The sequence below is a fragment of the Micropterus dolomieu genome, linkage group LG19 (assembly GCF_021292245.1).
Source record: "Micropterus dolomieu isolate WLL.071019.BEF.003 ecotype Adirondacks linkage group LG19, ASM2129224v1, whole genome shotgun sequence".
NCBI classification, from domain to species: domain Eukaryota; kingdom Metazoa; phylum Chordata; class Actinopteri; order Centrarchiformes; family Centrarchidae; genus Micropterus; species Micropterus dolomieu.
Genome location: NC_060168.1, coordinates 25,318,144 through 25,343,965, shown reverse-complemented (window position 1 = coordinate 25,343,965; position 25,822 = coordinate 25,318,144). Strand labels below are relative to the sequence as shown.

General features: G+C 38.0%; 2 protein-coding genes across 5 annotated transcripts in view; both read left to right on the top strand.

Moving 5' to 3' along the window:
- Positions 1-7,662: 7,662 nt before the first annotated feature.
- On the top strand, positions 7,663-17,395 carry cxcl14 (chemokine (C-X-C motif) ligand 14). The gene is made up of 4 exons (XM_046031587.1): positions 7,663-7,976; positions 10,038-10,143; positions 14,219-14,332; positions 15,108-17,395. Exons 1-4 carry the CDS (start codon positions 7,913-7,915, stop codon positions 15,121-15,123), a joined length of 300 nt encoding a protein of 99 aa, XP_045887543.1. The 5' UTR covers positions 7,663-7,912; the 3' UTR covers positions 15,124-17,395.
- Positions 17,396-18,827: 1,432 nt separating this feature from the next.
- Positions 18,828-25,822, top strand: part of fam13b (family with sequence similarity 13 member B) — an 86,148-nt gene continuing 79,153 nt past the window's right edge. For 3 of the 4 annotated variants that reach the window (XM_046029808.1, XM_046029810.1, XM_046029807.1), the window contains exon 1: positions 18,828-19,042. The gene's annotated coding sequence lies outside the window, so the exon portion shown is untranslated. The remainder of the gene's footprint in view (positions 19,043-25,822) is intronic. The other variant, XM_046029811.1, reaches the window with a different exon arrangement.

Here is a 25,822-nt window from a genome sequence, read left to right as displayed (position 1 = left end):
CAAGTATTTCCTGTCTAGAGTCTGGATTAATGAAAAGTTATGAAAAGTTTCTCTTGTAGAAGCCATGCACATCTAAACAAGCCACAACTGATGTTATCATGTTTGATGTTTGTCTGAACTGTTCTTTTCATGTTCCAGCAGGTAATTTCACATCACTGCACAAGTTCAGCCAGTGTATAATATTCACCTTAGGACTGTATAATGAATGATAGTCTCTTTCAGTTTGGAGTTTACATGAGGATTATTTCAATAAAATAATTTTATTTTGAAAGTACCTATGGTGTGAGAAGACTGTTGTATGTCATGCCTCACATAGTACTGATCTAGAATCAGTTTGGACTTTGAAATGTTTTATTATTTGAAAGTCTAGTTGTTTAGATGTATCCAGGCACAAAGTACATTAGTTATGGAGCAGTGTAAGGATGTGCTCAAACTGTATTTAAAGTAAATTACAGAGGCAGCACAACTGCATATAATGTCAGTACAAACATGAAGGTGACTTAAATGGTTTTACAAAATTACCACAAGAGAAAGGAAAATTGCGCCCTGGAGGAAATAAAGGAAAGAGATCCAACCTCCAGTCATCCCTTCACTACAAAGCCTTCCTGCCAGCACTCTTTAGCCTGATGTCTGTAAACATATGAAAACAGCATGATGTAAACATGACAGTTTAAACAGCAATTACATCTCTGCCCTGGGCAGTTAGCCTCACCCTTAACCTCACCCCAGGAACCTCAGAGGGATTATCTCTCATACCTGCGTGTTCTTTTGCCTGTCCGCCTATTTTTGCATACCTTTCTGTTTGTTTGTCTGTCAGCTGCTTAGCTACTCAGACTCACACAGAGCTACACACACCTTTTTAATGTCCACATAATACATTATGGTAAACTGTACAAACAGGTACATTCCAATTTCACAGGTTTATTCATGGTTTCTGCAGTAATCTGTTGCAGAGGAAATAACAAAACATAGCCGCTGCTTAGCATCCCATTATTACTAGTAATAACTTCCCAACATCTGCACACCTGTCTGTGTGCAGAAAACATCATTATGTTCCTGCAGTTAGCTTCAGCACCTGCCTACCTGTCTGTGTACGTGTCTGTCTGCCAGCTGACCTGTCTGCATGAAAATGACTAAGATGTCTTTCTCTCACTGTCTTCTGACTGTTGAAGGGAACTGGGATACCTGAAGGAAACCTAGACAATCTCTCGGACAACATGCAAATAAGTAGATTGCAAATAGATGTTGGACATCCACCTGAAGCTAATTTGCCAACAAATATGTTACGAAATAATCTTCTACATAATAAATACCTTTCATTAAGAACTTACATTGTATGATTTTACATGTTTTCGCGGTTTAATATACAATGCGTTAAGGCTTTATTTCCACCTATTCAAAGTCTGTTAATCAAAGGTTTCATTTATTGTAATAATGTAGCTGACTGAAGCTACGGTACTTGAAGCAATATGATGATGATTTGCGCCACCAAACAAGCAAACGCAAATACACACAGACTTATATTATTTTACGTATGAGGAGTTTTTGTTTGCTAAAGTACCATCCATTGACTGTTGGAGGAAAAAAAAGTGGACATCTACCACCGAAATCCATCTTTAAAAGAGAAGTAAAATTATTGTGACAGAAGTAAACAATTGTGATGGTAACTTGCACAGATGTTATATTAATACTGCATGTTATTTACAAACATGACAAGTTTTTTATTCTTTTCAAACAATTTACAGTCTTTTTGGTTCAGTTTTGCCTGTTTTTGAGCAAAAAAATTTTTTATTGATTATCTATTTAATAAAAAGCATGTTATTTATTTTTGGCTATGTAGGAATGCAGATCACCACGAATACATCATCATTCAAATGAACATTGTATTTTAACATTTTTAAATCAGGAAGTATCATATTTCTCCAGCATGGGTGTTTTACATCAGAACACTTTGCCACCACAATGTTTCTTTGATAAATCAGAAAAAATCTGTTGGAATTGCTTTCTGGCATAAAAGAGGAAGCGGGTGCTCATCTTCCAGTGGTAATAAAGGTCAAGGACAAGTTTTTGTCAGGAACAGAGACATCACCTGCAACATCTCAGCAAACCTTTGACTAAAGGCATACCAGTATATTTGACAGCATGTACAAGCTGACTACTTATCCAAGCTGCAAGCTGACTATTAAAATACGTATATCTTAAATTACACTTACTTTGGAGGCCATATTGAGCTGTTTTTGCATGCATAGAGACACAGACATAGAGTTTATGCACTGATGGGTATAACCTGCCTGAAAAGTTTTTGTGTGTTTTAGTTACAGACTGCAGCCTGTATCAACACACTCAGTCTGGCTGCCAACCCACATCAAATATACTCCCTCTCTTTTCTCTGTCTCTTGTTGCACTTTTCCACATATCATTCCTAAAAGCTAAACAGCCCCAACCTACTTCCCACACCCTCTGCCATGTTTGACTCTGGGGTAAACTGAGCAATTTCCCTGCAAATTAGGTCTGCACTTACGCCGCTGCCAAGTCCACTAAAAGCCATTAGACACAGTGCATGTTAGATTGCTGACACAAATGGGGTTTACAGTCTAGCACGCAGTCCAGGTTTGTGTAACTAGACATAGTCCTTCTCTTTCTGAGGAATTCAGTCATGTTGAAAGAATCGGAGAGGTGGCCACAGGGGCTGGCAGTGTAGCCGAAGTGTTCTGATAACCACTTTCTGTAGACAGCTGTTGTTACTTGATCAAGCAAAAGAGAAATCTTTTTATTATAAGTGTAAGAATATGAAATGTTTATTGCCAAAAACACAATCTTTTGAAATGCATGGTGATACTTCAGGCTGGCAAAATGATTTGATATTAGGGTTTCTATTATTTTGATTTGCCACTAAATGATAACAATCGTGAATATTTCCTTTCCTTAAGGAAACAAATTGATGCAATGGATCTTATTAATTGTTGATAATCTGTTATGTATTCTAGTATATATTATTTTTCTTTAACCAACTGGATAAATGCATTGGTTAATGGAACAAGAAGAAATTCAACATAAATGTACTGTAACGGACTGGATGACTGGTTTTCCCAATGATCCAGGATGTCAGTGAATGTGTTATGACTGTCCATGAATGAGCAATATGTTTAGAAGCCTGTCAATCAACGGTGTTCCTACCTGTGATTGGCAGAGATTAAGGGAGATGGTTGTTATTGTTCCTGCTAGGCCAAAGGGTGGGTGAGTGTGTGTGAGTCAAGTAGGAGCGGGACAGAGAGTCAAGAAGGAGAAGTTTACTTGTTACTCGGCGACAGCAGAGTTGTTTTGGCGTTGGCTACGGCCCACAGTAGCCTGTATTTTGTTCAGTAATAAAGCACGAGCAGTGCCAGCTATCATCTCGTAGCTTCTTATTTGAGGGACACTACAGTATTTTATGTCCCCTGTAACAATTAAATGCAACAACATAAAAAGGGAAACTCTCTTCTGGACTGCTCCCCACTCTGTATTGCCTCTTGTGGGGGTCATAAGTGACCATTGTTTCATTTACTGTAGAGAGTTTGTTTTAAGCAAAAAATTAAGTTCTTTAAGGCAATGATTACCAACCAGGTCACAGGTCATTCCCAATACTGCTGCAGTTTCCAGATGGTACCTGGAAAGTTTGTGGAGTAGCTTAGCTAATTAAAAAAATATATAGTAAATATTTTATATACATATATTTGTGTTTATGAGGAAAATAAACGCTCAAATAAGGTTACAATTTGTGGAATGCTGATCTGTCAGACATTAACTGTCACCTTAACCAGTAAAGTACCAACACATCCTAATTTCATCCTAATTTTGTCTTTTATAACACCTTAACTTTTAGAGTGTGTGCAACTACTTAGGAAACAAGCAAGTCAAGTCAAAACAGATGGTTAAAAGCAATGGCTAAATAGTTAAAATGTCCCGCTCTTGTCAGTCTGGGACACATGTGAACTTTTTCAAACCTACTGAAACACAATTACAGGCCTACAGCCATGCTAGCAGCTCTGTGAGGCTACGCTTTAAGCTAAATTCTCACAATGACAATGCTAACATGCTGATGTTGAGGAGACCAATGTTTAAACTTAATTTAGCATGTTAGCATGCTAATATTTGGTAATTGGCAAAAAAAAGTGCAGCTGAGGCTAATGGGAGTGTCAGTAGTTTTACAGGTACAGGGTTTTTCCTGGCTCAGAATGGGCCTTTGGGGGGTGACTTTGCACGACAGTAAAAATGATGGGTACACGTTCAGTAAGGGCAATGACTTGCCTAATGACCGAAATCTATGCATTTTCTTGTTCTTTCTGACCATTTGATAAACAAAATATATATTATATAACATTAAATAGAAAGTTTATTAGTATAATAATATATTTACAGGTTACACTTTATTTGGATAATCTGCCTATAGATAGTTTAGTAGAGTAATTAGTAGAGATTTAGCTGTTTCACGAATAAAACCATTTTCTGATATTAGCATACACCACTGTGGTTAAGGTTTGATTAGTGCTAATGTTTGTGTATTCATTGTAATTTCAGATAACAGTACAGTTTACCATTAGTAGCCTAATATTAATTCCAGTTGGACAAAACAGCAGTTTCTGTGGGTTGTTTTCAGTCACTAAATTATTGTGCAAGAAAAATGCTCTACATGGTCAGTCTCTCATTTGTTTAAGCAAATTAACTTGTCAGAAATAAAAAAGAAAATGCATTCAGAACGAGTTAAACATTTCTAAAGTTTGCTGTAGTGCCTCAACCTTTTTTGAACGTCCCGCCTCCTCCAGGCGGTGATTGGTTGGTTAACAAAAGCGACTATAGTGCCACTATACACACGGCTGTATGAAAGGCTCCCGATCTCCCTGCGGAGATTAGCAGGCAGGCGAGAACGGGAGCAGGTGAGCGTCATGTAGTGCCCAGAAAACCTGATGTGGAGAGGTCAGAGGAGAGGACCGGTGCCGGTACGCCAAAGAGTAAAATGTAAAAGTGACAGTACCGGTGAATACCGACGCACTTTAAGCACAAACGACTTTTATCTTGTGTGAAATAACAGGAAGTCATTAGCGCGAACTTCGTCGCGGAGCGTTCAGGCGCAGTTAAACCAACGCAGCACCTGATTTATTAAACCAGCGCCAGCATGTGTAAAGTACAACGGCGCTGGATGAGAGGAGAGGTGACTGCTGAAGTCAAGACGTTGTATTTAAGTTTAAGTTGTGCTTGCTCAACAGTTGTTTGATAAAGTGCTATTAAAACACATTCAGAGAGGATTTGAAAGGTTGTTTATTTTTTTCAATTCTGATCATTATCATCGCTAAAACCTGTTTGGGGGGCGCCAAATATTTCTATATGCAGGAAAAACCCTGCAGGTATTAACTCATAAACCGAGGTAATGGACAAATTGACCAGATCCTGGTGCATCTGTTAAAAATGTTGGTACAAATCAGCTGATTACATTTTCTATTACCTTTATATGAATAAACATATAAGTAGGACATTTAAGATATTCTCAGTGTCCTCAATGAGGTCCTGGTTAGAGATCAAGAAATAAACATTTCTCTAAATCACCGCCATCTTTGACTGATCATGTCATTTTCATCATGATTTCATGGATTCCTTTTGGCTGAAATCCTCTGTATTTTCTGCCTTTAATGTATTTCTTTCCTTTGGTCTTCAGTGAAGCTGAATTGACCTAATGGATGAAGACAACAGATGTCCGACTGATTATCAATCACTTCAGCCGAAGACTGGAACAGACAGCTCACCGATGTCTTTTATCCTGAGATCAAAAAGACCTGAGATGGATTCACACAGCATCAATGTCCCGCAGGGGTCACATCTTAATTTGTCACAGTTTGCTGTAAATAGTAGCCAGGATCATGTCCTACTGTCATTCACTCTATAACCAGAGGACCAAAGGAACGATTGGCCAAGACTTTCTTTCTGTGTGTGACCCAGACTTCAGGGTTTTCCATGTTCAGGTAGAAAACAACATTTGTTCAGGTTGCACATACACATAAGCAGCACTTTACAGATGTACATGTTAGTATCCATACAAATACAGACTCACAAATATGGATATGCAGGCTGGATACACACACACACACACACACACACACACACACACACACACAGGTGCAGACATTTCAAGGCTGCTGGTTTGAGTGATGACAGGAACTGATTGCATCAGTGCTCAGGGCAGGGAGATGAACTCACACAACCACATACACATACAATTCCCTCATGATGCAGGATGGTGATGAATTCTGTTTAATCCTGTGGTCAGAGCATCCCACGTGGGAGGGGTCAGACCTTCTTCTCAGGGCTATCTCTTACAGGCCAATGGTTCCGCCTGATGGCATCCCAAGGTACAATGGCTGCATTTATTCATATCCACAGAACAGAATAGATCAGAGCGTCATCAAGCAAGGAATTCACAAGAACAATGACAATAAATTAGTCTTCATTGAATTAAGGTTGGATGCATGTTTTAATAAGTAAAAATAATAATAATTCTGCTCACATTTGTGTAAGGAAATACTAAAACTATGATTATACTACTTCTATTGTGCACACTTTCCACACATACCATAGGAAAATAACAGGCTTCAGAGGAAATTGTATATTGTGGTGTTCTTTGCCTTGGTCTTATTCATTATTTGAGAGAGTGTTATTTTATCATATAAGGTCTCTATTTTTATGTAAAGCACATTGAATGCACATGTGTATGAAATGCCTTGCCTATTATCGCACTGTTTCCACTCACCAGAGGCAAAAGGACATGTGTTTACCTGTATTTTCATTTTTTAATGTTTGTTTTTAGTCAGTTTAGCTGTCAGTTTCACCAATGAGTCTAGTTGTATTGTTAGAAAACAGCAACAGAAACAAGAATCCTACTGTTACCAGCGCACTGATTTAGAGCCATGGTTAAATGGAATATGTTTGTGGTTAGTTTGTGGTCATTGGGAACTAAATGTAATTTAAAAAAAATATCAAAGCCAAAGGTCCCCTTACTAGCTTTATTGAGCTTTCAACTGAGTCTTCATTTGGCGAATTGAGCTGAATCTTAGATTATTAGAAGGTGATAAGCCAATCATAAACGGTTTTTCGATAGCTCCTAACTATTGCTAGTCTAGAGACGTACGTGTTACGTATAGGCCTATTACTCGCTCTCCCCGTGAAGCATGTAGGTCTCTGTCGCGTTGACCCACATAACTTGACACACATCAAAAGTCACCACAGTATGTCATAGAAAAGTTAAATTCCCTTGTTGTAACGTCCAAACCTGCTGTGCGTAAACTGTTGCCTTTCCTGTCGTTATGACGTTAATGTAGGCTACTTCCGGCTAAGTCACAATTAGGACAGAAGCTGAACTTGTGTGAGAACTTAACATAAACTAGCCAACGATGTTAGCCAAATCAGACGCCACTCCACCAACATGTGATTTTATTTTTTGTTTGTTTTTCCCCTTACTCCCTCCCTTTCCATGTTCTCCACTTCTCCCTCGCAGACCACAAGTGTTTGATTCGCTGTCTGGCCGTGCATAATAACGAGGAGGGGACAGCGGGCTGCTTTTTAAAAGAGCTGCTGCCTGCCTCTCCACACTAAGAGAGAGAGGGGGGGAGAGAAAGAGAGACCCGAAACGAGTGATTGGCGGTTCATCCAAGCGCCCAAGACGCACAGACGGAGTTGCACAATCAGCGCTCCAAAAAGCAGAAAAACCTCAGCGCTCCTTCAGTTCTGCCATCCAACAGTAACTGCAAGTGGATATTATCTGCACCTCGAAAGACTTTTGTTGATTTGTTTTTTGTGTGTGCGTTTTACTCGTAGAGACCGTTTGAAGAGATCGGATTTTGTGGAACTTGTTTTAAAATAAACATCTTTTTTCACTTGTAAAGACATGCATCGGTGCTCAGCGGTGCTACTTTTGTTAGTGGTTGCCTTGTGCTTCCTGAGCGCAGAAGGTAAACTTATTTTTCTTTTTTATTAATAAATGTTTAGTTAAGTTGATCATTTTTGAAAATGAGGTGTTTTGCGCTGAAGCTATGGTGATGTAACTACATATCAAATTATAGGTGGTAAAATGTTTTTTGATGCCTATTGCTTTGTTGTGCGTGTGCATGAAGGGAATGATGGATTAATGCAAGATCAGGCTTCCTATCCAGAGTTTGTTCAAAACTGAAATGAACTGAATGAAGCTGATGCCAAAGATCCCCAGATGTCCTGCACAGATTGTGAAAACAACTTATAAGTGTCTCAGTGGTTTGTTTGCCTGCATGTTTATACAAAGCCAATATCAGATGAAGCTTTATTGCCAAGTAGTGTTTTACACATATACCACCTGCTGCATGCATTTTACTCTATCTGATCACAACACACTCAATTCAGCACTATTCGTGACCTTACTCTACCCATAAACATCAAGAACTTCTCAAAACTAGGGTATAATGATAAATTCACTGTGGTGTGAGGATCTGATCTAATCATGAGCCTTTAGTTGGCATCTACAAGCCTTTTTACACCCTGAATACCACTCTGAGATTCTGAGTGTCTGGCAAGATTTGTGAAGCTCACCATATGTAGCTGATACAATTTAAAGCCAAAATTTCTTGGGGTCATGCGGAGGGGGGGTTGGGGACAGGAATAAAATGCCATTGTTTCTTTGTAAATAACAGATTTCATTAGGAAAATGTTTTGAGCAAACACAATCTGCAAATCTTAAAATTTATTCTACAACTTTTTAGGAAAACTATGTCTTTGTGCTGGGGCATTTTTTGTCAGCTCTTTGGAAAGCACATTTACTCACATAGCTTCATAGTTTGGGGCAAAAACTAGGGAACCCAATTGCTTACAAACCATCAACTTCCATTCAACTATCGTAGTCACATTTCTTAAATTCCTTTCTATTTGACGGATAGATTTGATCATGAGTAAACAGGTATATGTCATTAGAAAGGAGAACCCGTCTCTTCCCGTAGACTGAAGTATTGAAGTCGTATACCCCCTTCAAAAGCCCCATTACACAGTCTACATGGGTATGTTAACCTCAGTGTCTCCTCATTGGCCTTTGTTGTCCAGTGTGCCTGAGTGCTGGCACCACTGTGGGGCTTGTGATAGATTTAGTGGCCGAGGACAGATTGCAGGTGATGGATGAAGGAAACCTTGGACTATCCGGGTCATCATCTCCCATCACAAATATACAACCCAGCAGCATCAAGTCACAACAACTAAGCCTCAAGAAGATTTTGGACCGAAATGAAAAGATGTGGCGATACTTAAGAAGTGTGACCAAAATTTAGCCTCAGTTGAAGCAGTGCATGTGTCTGTCCCCGGTGCTTACAGTGCAACACTTTTCTAACCTTATAGTGTCTGATGGAAATGCAGCATAAAAAGGGGGATTTCTGTTGAAGCCACAGGTTTCCCTGCCTGACTTGAGTGTGAATTCATTAATCATCTGAGCTGCACCGGATAAAACTTGCTGAATTTGCTGATGTCCACCAAACTGACATAGTACATTTCCCTCAAGCCAAAAGTTTCATTTTAGTAAGACTTGATTTTGCAGGGTAAGAGCGACATGCAAATGGAAAAAAACACTCTGTTTCATTAATCTTTGAGTCATAATTTATTTATTTAACATTTTGTTGTACTGTATTGTATAAGTAGCCTATGAATAAAGGAGCTGACTGAAAGAAACAGTGTTTGTAAAGCATGTGATGTTTCACCAGTGAGTTATCAGATTGAAATATTGCCACTGGTATTCCCACCTTGTCAGTATGTGATTTAAAGATAAACTGGTGACGGATTTGGAGCCAATTTGCTGTAAAATCACAAATAATTAACTTTTCTATCACTTCAGTATCTATGCCACTTTCAAAACTGGAAGACTCACTTAAAAAAATCTGTCACACAATTCAGTTACCACATGATCAGTTCCCATTATTTTTAAATCCCCAGCATTACAAGTTCATTATGTTTCTGTTTGATGGTTAAAGGTAGTCTGACTCATGTGTTTGACTTCTCCACAGCCTACAAGTGCAGATGCACCAGAAAAGGACCGAAGATCAGATACAAGGATGTACAGAAGCTGGAGATCAAACCCAAACACCCGTACTGCCAAGAGAAGATGATATTGTGAGTGAGAATTCTTTCCTTACTCGTCTTATACCTCTTCTTCCTCTACCTCATTGTCTTCTTCTTCTTCTTCTTCTTTCCTCTCACCCCTTGTATGCTTAATTTCCTTGATCCCTTGACCTTTTTCTACACAACTTTTCTTGCTTTTCCTCTCTTTTCTGTTTCTTCCTCTTCTCTTCTTCTTCTTCTTCTTCTTCCTCCCTGTGCTGGCATGCACTATAAGTTATAATATCACAGTATTTGTACCTGCTTGACACAAAGATATACAACTGTAATGTTCCATGGCTGTCCTCCAAAATACCATAAGAAGATTTGGCAGCTGTACAGGCATTATCAAAACATCCTGTCATCTGTGCTTAAAACACTTACAAAGATTTACAGTGAGATAATAAAAGGATGATTTAATTACTTCCTGCAGTCAGGAACAAGGAGTGATTTATTAGACGGAAAGATGGAGAGACAAGAAACACAACTTTCCAGAACATTCGATTACCTTCTACATGGCCATCTAATTAAGGGTTAAGCTTAATTTCCAGACATTTGATGATAAATTGAAGCGTTATCATACAGTTAAGATCCAGTTGCACAAAGATACAGCATGTGCTATGTATGAATAACATACACCTTTTACATTAGTCCATACGAAAATGTTTGGCTTGGATTGGTCTGTTTGATCCTTCCATCTTCTCTCTCTCTCTTTGCCAACTGAGCTTTGACGCATAAAATAATAGCTTGAGCATACAAAGAGCTATTACGTTCAATTTGGGTGGAATGCAACACAAACCTCTCTGATGATAACTAGTCCTCGCCTTCTAGCTGGGTCCAAACATGCTCAAAGCAGCCTGTGGCGCTAAGATAGACAGACAACTTTAAATAAATAAACTTACGTTTTATATACAGTGTGTAGAATATTTCTTAGAAAATGATCTGGGGTCAACTCTAGAGGATGAAGACCCATACAGCCAGAAATGGGAACTGTGACTTCCATGTGGAATTCATTTGAAGTTTCATGTCAAAGCGACATGAAGGGACAACAGATGGGGATGTTATGTCAGCCTCCCTGGGGCCAGTTTTGTGTCCAAGGTGCATACTCTGCTGCCATCTGCTGGCAAATTACAATATCAGGCAGAGATCCCAGTTTGGGTAACAACAGTGACCACTGGACATGGATGTGACATATGGCAAAATCTGTTTGCACTCCAGGGAATCAGTCTAATGCTGGTGAAATTTAAGCCCTTCTAATCTAATTTCTACACTTAACAAAGCGCCTAAGTTTTTACACAAATTATACAGAAAAATTGGATTGAAGGACTGGAATCGGATTTCTCATGTAGCTTTATGTTTGATAGTAACAATAACTCCATATGAATTGTGCCATTTTAAAATGGAACTGAGTGTATAGATTATGGCAGGAAAATATCCAAATTGAAATTAGATTAATAAGATTATGTGGATCTCATTTTAGCGTTGTCAGTGCTGAAACTAGTAGTCTAGTCACTAGTCAGTGGATAGAAAATTTATCTGCAGCATTTCTATTTACGGATTTACCATTTAATTCAGATATCAAGCTAAAATGTACAAATTGCTGGTTCAAGCTACTCAAATGTGTAACATTTTTCCATTTTATAGAATTTAAATTACATATTTTTGAATTGTGGGCTTTGTGAACTTGTAATATTGTCAACTGATTAATCAATTTGTCAAAAGAAATCGACAAATTAATTGATAATGAAAACAAGACATTAGTTACAGCCCTAGTATTGTTTTTAAAACTGATACTCTATAAAGAGCTGTATTTTAAAAGTAACTAAGTAAAGTTTTTGGAATGTAACCAACCTGTGAAGTGACTTAGGTTGATATAAAGGTTGAATCTTGTCTGTACAATAGTCAGAGTAATGCATAAATCACAATAACACCATTTAAAAAGGTTTAGAAAATATTCACAGTGTGTGTCTACAATGATATAAAGGAAAATGAATACATGGAGTTTAGGAAATAAAGTGTGTGTCTGAATGCAAAAAACACAAGCACTAGTATATGTCTATGTCAACTCACAGGCCTGTTTCTGTGTGAGTGTGTTACCCGCCACAAAGCCATTATTTAAGGCTACTCTATAAGCATGGGATGGGGGCCACCAGCCACTGGTGCCCAGTGAAAAATGAGCCTCAGCGGGGTCCGGAAAGCCACAGAAAGAAAGGGAGTAAGGAGAGAAATGAGCGAGAGAGTCCCACTCTGGCCTTTGTTGTGGGTGTTTGGCTTACGGCGCTGAGTTTGGCATTCAGAGCGACCACTCCTAACCACACACTCAAGCCTGGAGTCCCTGTTTTCTCTATATTTCTTTTATTTCTCTCCATTTCCTCTTACTCTTTTTTATTCAGTCTTTTTTCCTTTTATCTTATTAATTTCCCTCTTTTTATTCCTACATTCTTTTTCTTATTGGTGCCCTTTGTCTCTCTTTATCACTTAATTTTTTTTTTTGCTGCCTCTCTTCTTCTATCATGTGTTATGCCTTTGTCAGTTGTCGAAGAAGCATTCAGATCCTTTACTTAAGTAAAAGTTTTAACACGACACTATGAAAATATTAGTGATAGTCATAGATTCCAAGTAAAAGTACATCAGTGCTATCAGCAAAATGGACTCAAAGTATCAAAAGTATACATAATATTCATATTAATTTCAGCTGTCAATTGAATGTAGTAAAGTAAGTACAATACTCAATTTTACACTTTTCACATTTGGTCACACGGTCTTCTTTTAGCTCTCTGGCAGCCTTTTCTTTGTCCCCCTGTGTTTGTGAAACAGTTTGCTTATCATATTAGCTGTTAGAGCTGGTGGCTGCACTTCGGCTGCCCAGGTGAATTATAATGAGAAGGAACTAAAGCTCAAATTAATACAATAATTAGGTTAAATTTCAACTCTACTGAGCAGACATGGAAAAACATTTAATCTCTGTTTATTACAGCCTTGCAGATATGAAGTCCATTGGCATGCAAAAATACAAAAGCACTTTCATGTTCTCGCTGTCAAACACACTCAAAGCTCAGTTCTTTCAAAATAAAGCATGTACAGCTGACCAACTATACCAATAGCCAAACAAACTGACAACTGAAAGGGCAGGAAAATAGATGCAAAACTCTTTAATCGGAGCCTTATAACTACTGAATACAGCATTTTTATTGAGAGTCAAGTCTTTTCTCCTCTAGTCAACTCATTTAACATTCATGGTTTGGTGAGCCTTTGAGTGTGTCACTGGATGGAGAGGCCCCATGGCATGGTGGGTGTTTTTCCCACATTTCTCTTGTTTGGCCTGAATATGCCACATGCGGGCAGACTGTCTCTACCGTTGCCTTAAGCAGAGGGTTACAGACAGACCAACTTATTCAATGAGCTTAGATGTCACATTTTTTAGTGGCAGCTCCATAATATTACTCCATTGCCAAGTAACTGGCCAGCCCTGTGCAAGCTGATCTTTTGAATTGAGAGGGCATTTAACTGCGGAAATGTTATTGAGGACAGTGTAGAATAGCAGCTAAAATTTGGGGCAAAAATAGGCCAAATGGGCTACAACTTCACCAGTCTTTATTCAAATGACTCAAACTGGCTTTCAGATAGTTTGAAATAACCCCAAGTCAGTATTTTTTACTCCATTCAGCTCTATTGAAGTTCATACAAAGAACATACTGAATGATGGCTCTAAAACTATTAAAGGTAACACGGTTGTCTATTTCTCCAGACATATTGTGCAGTCTATTTAAACTACTATGTAGCCAAATGATTGCACTGGGGGTCTAAATGTCAAATATCCATTGCTTAATCTCTACATTTACTTAGCTATGTCATTCTGTGTTTATGTATGTTATGTTTAGAGCTGTTTAGAACGTTTTAGTTTTAGAACTTGTTTAGAAGCAACAGGAATGTTTTTTGCTGAACCTTACAAACGTTAGTTTCCCAGACATGGGAGTGCACAAGATTATCAACAAACTGTTATTCTAATAACAATATTCTTATAAGAATATTCTTATATTTTGTTAATAATAAGTCTTATACTTTCTAACATCTTTGCTTGCCCTCTCAGTGTGACCATGGAGAATGTGGCTCGGTTTAAAGGGCAGGAGTATTGTCTTCATCCCAAACTTCAGAGCACCAAGAATCTGGTCAAATGGTTCCGCATCTGGAAGGACAAGCACAGGTAATTCATCTTATAATTCCTTGTCAAAATAGAGATTTTTTTTAATTTTTATTTTTTACTCATGTTTTAATCCCATGTGTTTCCGACCAGGGACCTGGTGAATGTCACACACCTCTATCTATTCTCTTATTTCCCGTGTGTCTCTATATTATCTATCTCTCTACCTTAATGACTAATGTTTACAGGGCTGCGTCCAAGATGACAAGATAAAATACGAAACACGAAAAGGCTCATAATTGATTCTAGCCTCCATTATGTATTTTTTCCTATTAGATTTCCAGACCCCTTACTGCTCTGCCAAGCACACCCAACACACAATCTGCCCTGATCCACCAGCCTGTGTTATCACTGAGTTGTAGATAGTGTCATGTGGCTTCTCGGTGCACCTTAATTGATTTGTTTAGCGGAAATTTCTCCTCTCACCTTCCCTCCAACACGGGGAGGTCAGAGGTGACGGTAAGCCACAGACAGGAGAAAAATCCTGTGGAGGAGGCAGAGATTCAGTATTTTGTTGAGTGTGAATTTGATTTCCAAAAGGACTTGGTTACAGGGTGATTAAACCTATGTCCTTCCACTTACATCCACAAGGCCAACATATTAAATACAACAAACCTTTGATCTCCATTCATCCAGAGACTACATGAAAATACCTGGTAGAGGAGGCTATTGATGCTGGCAGATCTTGTGAGCAGCTAAAGCAGAGAATCTTTAAGAGCAAGGTGAACAAACATTTGAAATCACAGAGAAATTAACACTTATTTTTGTTTTTCCTCAGGGTGTACGAAGCCTAAAACCTCGGCTAACCAGCACACATGGATCAAGTGAGACAACAAAAAGACAACAATACCACCAGAACTGTTTTTACGAAGTGCAAGATGTAATCTACAATCAAATTGTACTTCCTCCACTTCTGCCTGAGATCTGTCAAGCACATTAAGAGATATCTTTAGTTTGTATGTAAGCTGGTGGGCTCGTTTTAGCTGGCTATCAATCTAGTTGCGGTCACTCACCGCTCCAGTCTTTACAGCTGTAGTTGCACTTGTCAAATAGTGGATGAAATGCCATCATCTGTGGTCAAACGGTTTGTTCAGTTATTACTTAAAGGAATTTCTCTTTTGCTTTGGCTTTTAAGCTTCTTTCAAAACGAAGAATATGTAAGAATGTGTTATTCTGAAGGAACAGGCAAACCTTCCTATGAAAATTACAGTGTGGGTGTTTCAATTGTTAAGATTTTGACTACTCTGTATTCAATATGACAGGTGGGATGTTAGTACACTGCCAATATTTAGGATCCAGTTAACTGTCTTTAAGAGTTTGTAGTCGAAATGCAGCGATAAAGGTTCTCAACGAATCTGATTCCTTGTGTTTAAAGAGGAGAGGCAGTCAGTGTGTTGTTACATACAATACAGAAGTTGCTATTGTTCAGTCAGATAAAGGAGATCTACCACTATGTGTGTGTTTACCATGTCCATGCTAGTCATATGTGTAAAACAAACACACTACTCCACAGCACTACTTTGTAAAATAGTATCTAATTAACCAGCAGGCTGTAGTTCCAATAGATATAAAAGTATACATATGTGTGCCATTGCTACATGTAGTACAGTCTGTGGATTGGAGTTCATTAAAAAAAAAGATTATTAAACATACTTAGAAAGAAAAGACCGTCGGCAGTTTACATCAACAAAGGATCTGTTGTATATTTTCACTGGTTAAAAGATTTTTTAATTCCACCTCTTGAATTGTATGAAGCAAAGGAAAGCAAATGTGTAATGAAGCAATATCTCATACAAACTGCCTACATAACCACTCAATTTAGCCACACATGAAAGCAACCTTTAAGGAAAAGACTGGCGATATTCTAGTTTTTCGTCAATGTTTACCAATGTCCCATGAAAATATCCAAATCAACAATGCGTTACTCCGTCTCTCAGTGCTTTCCAGTCTGTCACCCTGTCTGTGGCACTCAGCCCGATGCACATTCATTTCTACTGAAGATGTAAATTTTTGAAAACAGGTCAAGAATAAATGCTTTCATTTAATAAGAATGTTAAATAACTAAATAAATAGCTAAATAACAGCTGGGCACTGTAGTTTTTGGCAAACGTCACTCAAACAGGAGCAAATGGTGCATTTGTTGGGGACTATTATCAGCTGTGGATTAACACACATTTGGTGCTCTGCTGAGTATTAACTGCAGTACGGTGATCCAAATAATCTACAGTGACCATGTTTATGGTAATAAAGAACCATATCACCCAGTGCAACAGTGTGGCTCATTGATGTGTTTTAATGGAGCTCAACAGTGCAGATGAATAAGATAATATTTGTTAGAATAAGAAAACAATGGACAATAAGAAAAATACAGAATATTGTCAAACTTATCTTTTTAAATGGGCTATGGACTGTGTTATGTTGATATGAAAATAAGCATGGATCGTTTCATGAGATTTCAACTTCAGTATCCTGAATCATTCTTACGGTCCATGTACAAAACATGCACTCATTAATTACATTACAGCTTAAAATATATGGCAGGCATTTCATTTGTACTGCTAATGATCATTTCACTCTCTTGTATGTCCTACATGGGTGTTGATACTCTGCTCTTTCTTATCTCTCCTCCAGTAGATCTCCTGAACAATACTGTCAACAATATTATTACATTGTATGCTGTGGATACACTTTGTAACATTGACTATTGGGGGTTGTTTTGTTGCCACCAAACAGACTTCACACACAAATATATCTGCATATATACAAAAATATCACATTTTCGTTACCTTTTGAAGAATGTGCATAACTGTTGTTTTATATCTTATATATAAATATATATAAAGAAGCACTTTGTAAATGGACCAGTATAGCCTATATGTTAGTGAGAAGGAATCCACCTTAAGACTTTGTAGTGTCATGTATATTGTATTACTGCATTATAGTTGTTTTTTCTATTTAAATCTTGGTTTGGTAACAGATATTTGGGAGGTTGAGTGGACCGGCCCACCAAACACACAGTTAAACATTCCATTGAGTGTAAAACAATAAACACAGCAATAAAGTGTCTATAGAGCAGCTCATGTTTTCATTTGATTCGTTGGAACAACTATTGTAACTGAAACAAAGGAGAAACAATGCTGTTGCAGATAGGGAAGGAGGACAAAGATATGGGTTCTTTCAAATTAAAATGCTTTGAGAGCATCAGCCACTAGGTGGCGGTATATGCCAACTGATTTTTATCAGGCAGGTGCAGGAGACAGTAATGGATGTTAACAGTTAACAATACAGGGGTAGTTTGCCTGTAAATATGTCAGTGATTGGAGTATGGACATATATGCATTTATCGTGCATTCTCATATACACTGAAAGACACTTATTCACACAAACATGTTTAGGTAATATAGGCAAAATTGAAAATATCAAGAAACCCAGTAATGATAATTATAAATATCACATTATTTAGAGTACATAAAGTATATTAGAGTACAGTTATAGACTGGTAATAACATGACAGTTGTTTCACAAATAATATTAAAGATTGTATATGAACAGGGGAAAATAGAAGTTCATGCCAGTGTTACCATTTTCAGTTGAACTAAAACAAAGCCTGACAAAATGTGTTTGAGATTAACATAAAGTAAATTTTATATATTTAATGTGTCTCTCACAAAATGTTCCTGGTTTCAAAGCCTCTGATGCTTCTGTCCTACATGCAGACTTGATCAATTTCATCAGGTATAACAATATACTAATGTATTGCACACTTGTGAAGACACGCTTCTGACGCTGTCTCTGGTTCAGGGATGGCTTGACACTAGGAATGTGACACTTGTTGCTCCAAAAGAACTTAAATATTCTTATTTTCTGGGGTGCACCTGTATAACATAAGATTGCAGTCTAAACTGCAACAAAATTGTAATGTTTTTGGGTGCGATGGGGCTGTGGAGTACTTAAATAATTGAGAGATTAATATAGCACAGTACAATATTTTCCAATGAAATGTAGTATACGCCTGAGTCAGAGTCAAGTGTATGTTTTCACATACAAGGAATATGCCTTGGTATTTTGGTGCAATAAACATAAAAATGAAAGCACTGCATTTGTCAAGAATCATAACATGAAAAATAAAGTAAAATATGTCTATTTTTTTTAAATAATAAAAAAATAAACATAAAAAGGAAATGTGTAATAAGTTTTACCTTTGGTAATTCACTTAAAATCAGATGTCTTTTGCTGGCATGTATAAGAAAGGGGCAGTAATGTCAAACAGTGGCTTACATTTAAATAGGCCTCTTATCAATACATTATCAATTGAGACGATTAGACAATTAAGTACAATGCGTGGGTAGGGTACACGGTGAACGTCTTCATTTGGATGTATTAAGTTTTTTGTCTGCTGTCTTCAAGGCGGGGTCAGTACTTGGCAGCTGTCTCCTGCTGCGTTGAGAGTGAGAGAGGCGGGGTCAGTATTTGGCAGGTTCGTCCCCTGAGCTTGTGTGTGAGAGAGACTCGCTAAGCAACGACCTGCAAACTGGCATCCGAGCAAAAAAACAGGAACCACATCATTATCGAGTGTCTCTGCAATGTTCCCGACGATATTTATACGCCGTCTTCTTTGATCTCATCGAAGTTGCCGTCTCCACAGAAGTCGGCTAAAGAAACTAAACAAGAAATTAATGCATCTGGCTCCGCGGTCCTGTTTGATTTGACCTGGTAAGGTACCCCGTAGCTGCTGATTAGCTTGCTGTGCTAGCAGCGCTTCTTCTGGTTCACACAGCATCTTAGTAGCTAATGCTAGCGAGCTAAGCTATCTGTGTCTGGCGCTTTGTGTTATCTGATTGTTTTTTTAATTATGGCGTACGGGTAGTTTAGAATTATGTATCGCAGTTGTACTTCTATTTAGATGCTATCATTGACGTGTAAAGTGGGTGTTATAAACCGTTTATGGCTTAATTTGTGTTCATTGGTAGCTAACGGCTAGCAACGGAGAGGCAGTTCCATCACATCTGTGGCACCTCCGTAGGCACAGCGAGCTAACTCGGAGACAGAAAAAGAAAAGCTGTCATAAATAATTAAATATTTGAAGGGTTTTGGATGCCACAAGCAAAACTGAACTATGTGTCTTGTTTTCAATGTTGCAGACATTTAATACTGTAACGTTAGCTGTGTATATTCAGTAGTTTCGTGTAAAGAATGTGAGATGCAATGGACAATTCAGAATCACCTGGTTTTGACGCTTATTGTAACGTGTTACTCAACCTGTTCACAGAAACGCATATCCTGTATTTCGGCGTTTGTAGTTCTTGTTCTTTTGAACTGTACCCGTACTGTAGTAACTGTAGTTTCGTTTTCTTTTCTGCCCTGACTGTTTCTGGAAAGCTTCATCGTTTACACAGATGCTCCAGCACAGAATCTGTCTGTGCTGGAATGTTCTGGTGTTTTGTGGCACGGCGCTTTGACATTAGTCGATTTTGCTTGTGCTGATCATGGTGGATAGATTGTTAAGTGTAATTATTGATTCAGCAACGTCGGATTTAAGGATGTGACCGGCTGACTTTCATTTCTGGGCTCTCTGAAATCCATTGCACATTACATAATCGTATCTGGCCATTGTCCAGATTTAGGGCGGATTTGACTCTTCTTATGGTGTGCTTGTATTCCAGAGTATACTGTAGTGTACATACTTACATTATTGTGCATACATGCAAAACTTTTATTCACTCATATACAGTACAAAGACAGGTAATGTATAATAACATTATATGAGAAGTTGGTTTTGCAGTAGTTTAGAGCTGAAACATTAATTGGTAAATTAATCTGCAACTCTTTTGATTGTCGGTTAATACCAAACAGTCTCAGGTTCAAGCTTTTTATTTTTTTGCTGTTTGTCTTGTGTGAGAATTGGACTTTAGGAAATGATTGCAGGCATTTTTTTTTGTAGTTCTTTGACATTTCATAAACTAAACAATTAATCCCTTTATCAGGACAGTATCTGGCATATTAATTGATAATGAAAATAATTGTGTGTGTTCACGTTGTCCCATGTTATTACGTACTAGATAAGGGAAGAAAGCACCAGGGTCCAGATTAAATCCCAAAACTGCACACTCTACCATGTTTGCTGTCAAAAATTTTTTGTTCCCTCTGTCTTGACAAGTCTGCTCTGCGCTGGAGGGCTCAGGTTTCTTTGCTGGTGGCATTTGCTAGACAGCAATTGGCTTTTGAATTTGTTACTAGCTGAAAACTATCTTACTTGAGGTATTTTTGAATCTCAGATTTTAGGGAAGTGCACAGACATCCCCCCCCCCCCGAAATGTAGACACACCTCTCTGGTGACAAACTTTGCACAGATACAAGTCAGTAAAGTTAAGGTCATAAACACAACCACTTAAAATTACATTGGGCCCCAAAACCTAGTGTGAGATCACCGTTATAGATTTAAGATATTATGTTGAAGCCACTCATTTGAAAACTGTTTTATTATAAATGTTTAGTTAACTCAACGGCAACACTAATAAAATGCAAGGTCAGTGAGACACCGTGGCATTGTCATTGCACCTCAGCTGGACCTGTAGCCTATTATGTGAAGGATCTCAAGTATGCACATACCAACAGTGCCAAAACTCTCCAACGTCCTGCTGTGTGAGATAAGACAGTGTACGTGAGACGACCCATAGTTTTTATGTGGACGCAAAATGCGCAGACACAGCAGTGTCATAACCACACAGCTGCCTGCAGTGTGGGCCTGTTGTTGCCAGGTCAGTGACTGGTTGTTTTAGACTCTGGGTAGGGTCCAAGCTAAACCGAATGTGGTCCAAATCTCTCTAAAGCTGGACCCACACTGCCAGAAATTCACCAGATTTAATCTGTCTGCTTGTGATCACACTTGTATGGAAATATGTTTCATAACTTCAGTTTTTATTGGTTAAAATATCATGTGCTTTTTATAATTAAGCATTTAACTATTGCTCTTCTGCAGGATAAGAATGAACAGAAGAATAAGCTGATATTCATTCATTACCATCGTTTCAAGGAGTAATCAAAGCAGTGCCGTTGGATCGAAATACAGTGATGCAGGCTACAAAGGAAAAGAGATATGTTAACATCTAATAAGGAGCCTTAAAGCTTTATCTTGTGGTTCACATGAAGCCGAAATGGGCTGAAGACAGTTTCCCGCAGTCTGGCACTGATCTGGCCCAAAGATTGTAGAAGGTAGTCCATTAGGGAGCTGAAATAACAAAGACTTGAACACAATCTTTTATTCATGTGCTGTTGTCTTTCCCTATCCAAGACTGTAACTGTACTAAAAAAATACTCTAATCCATTGTTCAAATGCACGTTCATTTAAACAATTGTAAAAGACTAAAATATGTGACATTGATGTAATATTGCTATGCCTTAGAAATGTAGAAAATAATTCTTGTGACTTTCACCAACTGTTTATCCCCATCAGTCACATCTTTGCATTGTGTTTTATTTAAGCAGAAAAAGAGAATGTGATAAGTGGATGCACTAGTGTATGCCCATTTATCTAAAACCAAAACTCAGGTGAAAGTAAATTTTCACTAATTACTGTGTTGACACTGGATTTCTCATACCTAATTTAGTCTATCCAGGAATTTGTCATGAGAGTAGGGCTGAAGCGATCTGTCAATGACTTAATCACAGAAAATCTGCAGCTATTTTTATCATTGATTATTTGCTTAAATTATGTTGTTGGCAATAATTCATTGGTTCCAGCTTTTCAAAAGTATTTGCAGGCTTTCTTTTATGATTCTGAACTGAGTATTTTGGAATTTTGTGTTACTGTACTAAACAAGTCAGTTTGAAGATGTCAACTTGGGCTTTATGAAATAGTTGGGAATAGTTAATATTTTTGACCCAGGGCAGGGTCAGACAATATGATGATATATACGGAGAGATTTTTAGAGATTGGGTTGGTGTTGGTGTACTCTCCTTTTTGCGACTAGGTAATGGCAGAGGATTTGCGAGGATTTGAGACAAGCGCTTAAAGGGAATTTTTCAACCTGGACCCATTTTTTTTATAGTTGGTCCAGTATTGAGCGAGCACATTGCAGTCGGCAGCATATGGGCTCAATGTAATGTGATCTTTTGGGGCAATTGCTCCCTGTCAAAGTACTTCTACTAAAGTGCTTGTTCATGTTAGTGCCACTAACATGATAAGATTGCATTTACATTTACTCATTTTATCCAAAGCGACTTTGGCTAAAATACACATTGCTATGTCAGAGGTCGCACGACTCTGGAGCAGCTAGGGGTTAAGTGTCTTGCTCGGGGGTGGTGGATGTGTCTCTCACACCAAAGGCACGCATCTCATCCACTACGCCATCACCTTATTACAAGTGTCTGGCAACTTTATGGAAAGGATCCCCACAGAGACAGACCTTTTAGAGTAAGATCCTTTTTGTTTAACAAGACGCGACATTGCTCTCGTCAAAGCCACCAGACTCCCGTGACAAAAATAGTTATTTTACCTCTCTGGTCAACCGCTGCCTTGATCACTTAGTTTGTGTTATTATCATTGTAATAACACAAATAAACAAAAACAACAAAGTCACACAATAACTGCAACAAACGAACAGGCAGAGGTTGATGAGCAATTCCTATGTTCTGCGAGGGAAAATTGTAGTTTTTAGCAATGGAGTCTGATGACTGTTTCTGGTTAAACAAAAGGATCTTGCTCTTTAAAAAAGGTCTGTCTCTGTAGGAATCCTTTCCACAATGTTGTTTTTGTAATAACAATCTGAGTCTGTCAGTGGCAAAAATAAGGACTTTATTCAATTGCTCAATTGTCCGCAAGGGTTATGTTGCAGCTGGGGCTGCTCGTTTATGGCAATCCGGAACACGGTAAATATTTTACAAGCACGGACCAGGTAAAGCAACTCTTTACACACCGGGTTTAGTATAAGCATAAATAATATGTAATTTGTAAAGCTATGTGTAGAAGAAAAGTCTTCTAGTCATTATCCCAATCAAATTTTGATTAATTGCACAGCCCTGTTTGCAGCAATGTCTTGCTGTCTTGTGCTCACTCAATACAGAACCAGTTTCAAAACATGACCTAAATAGTCTCAGATAAAAAAATATGGTCCAGGTTGATAAATACTGAAGTTATCCTTTATTTTTACTGTAGATATCCATACGTTACTGTATTATTTGAAATGTATTTGCACTACACCATACCAAAACAAACACTTGAGAATCAGAAGGCCACAGCTTCAGGATCCAAGAAGGCAGATGGAGAAATCCTGTGCCGGGCGGCAGTAGGTTTAAGGGCAATGCTCTAACTGTACAGCATCTGCTAAATGTGTGAAACCACAAGAGTGATTGCACAGTGATGAAACTCACATGACTGGAAATACAGGGCAACAAACTGTCATAGTTTATATCGATAACCTTTGGCACCATTTTCTACACTGGTTGGTCGCCATTTGCTTTGGGTTAAGTCTGTGGTTTCCTGTTTTAAATTTTTTTTTTTTTGTAATCAGAAAGCCACAAATTAAATATAGCTGTATCTCACATTATACATATTTAATGACAAATGCCCATTTACTCACAAACTGACATACATTCATTTATAAAAAAAATCTTTTAAAATATTAAAAGTAAACATTTAGGAGAGCCTTTAAAATAAATAATACTTTAATAACCTGTCATGTATGCTGTGTGAGACATCCTTTGAAGCACACAGTCAGTTTGCTTGGTCACTGTTTGTTTGCTCTTCTGTCTGCTCATTTGTCAGTGCACTCTCACAGCTGGTGTTTTGATCTATTGTTTACACACACACAGATGAAAATGATCCTATCCTGCTCAAGCTATTTGCTCTGTGTTAATAGTCCTCATATAATAGAGCAAAGGTTTATTTGATGATATTTAACAACAGACTTGGGATTTCCTCATTTATTCACTGTAGTCTCACTTCCTCATTGCACCGTCACTGCTTTCATAGAGCTGTCAGGCGTGTACAATATAAAGACAACAGATGGAGAGGAATTTTTTTTTTTAATACAGCAAAGGCATACTGGCTGGTATTTTAGCATGCAGTGGTCTGGAAATTTCCATCAGTATCAGACGGCGCAAGGGAGAGAGGTGATATAGATCAATACTAAATCAATAAAGCTCAGTGTCATTGTCTAAGACGAGGCTGGGCTCAGTGACTCCGGCAGGTTCTACTAAGGTTTGGATCACACTTGATCCACACTGCTCTGATGTAGCTTTGAATAGTAGTTTTGTGTTGTGAATCACAGTGAAACACTTAATGAGAAATAAAGAAAGATTATCATGACTCCTAAACCAAATCATCAGCTGACTATTATTTTACATCCCTACATAAATAAACAAATAAAATTGGCCATAGGTGATTGCCAAATGATTTAATTACTATATAAATTAATTTTAGATTTTAAGAAATGCAAACAAGTTGATTTGAATTCAAAACTATGCTGCAGGATAATGCATCTGCTACAGAATAGTGCACTGGTATGTTTTTTAGGGCTGGGCAACGTGATGATACCATGAGATTATCTAAATGTATTAACTGTCGGAGATTTTGTGATGATGATAGTAATAGATGATAGTAATTCTGTGGCAGCTTTTCCTTTTAACATCTCGGGGTAGTGCTTTGGTTTGATAGATGTTTAATAAGTCAAGTCCATTTTATTCATACAGCCCAATATCACAAATTACAAATTTGCTCAAGGGGGGCTTGATGATTGAAACAAATAATCGACTATTCAGATTATGAATTGCAAAATTACACAATGCGTCTTATTTAGCTACCAACATTTAAATTAAACTTGAGGTTTACTGCTTTCAAAAATGGATCTTTTAATGAACGTTTCTGCTACAGCAAAAGAAAGTTCCACTGAAATCAAGTCCTGATCTGAGCAGCTGATCTGCTGTTTAATGACGGAGCAGTTTACACGCCAGTACTGCAACACACCGGGACAAACTGACACCATATACAAAGAAAGGAATAACGTCATGCATCACATTTGCCGAATTTACAGGGGGGGGTCAATAAATATTATAATAATTATTAATTAATGATTTTATAGTAGACAGTGTTTCACAACATTTATATATTTTCCCCTAAGTCAACAACTCACAAAACTCTGATATTTTTTTTTAAGGGAGTTTGGTGCAGATTACCTGCTGCCTCACGCATAGACAGGAGAACTCTTTTCTTTAGAAAGTATGAAATTGTCCGGTGTTGTGTAATCTTGCACACTCGGCAGCAACACGTTCTCCAGCTGGGAACGTCACCGTTATTGATGCATCGTTTATAATTGTAAAGTGAGGGAACATCTGGAATGTGAATGTGGCCGTTGTGTATCATAATTATGTGCTACTCTCAGCGCCATTAAAAATCAATTAAATTGACTAAGGAAAGAAACTGTATAGAAAACGTTACAGCTCATAACGTGAAGTAACACGGCTTTAATCGTAAGCTAGCTCGCTAACTACCTTACC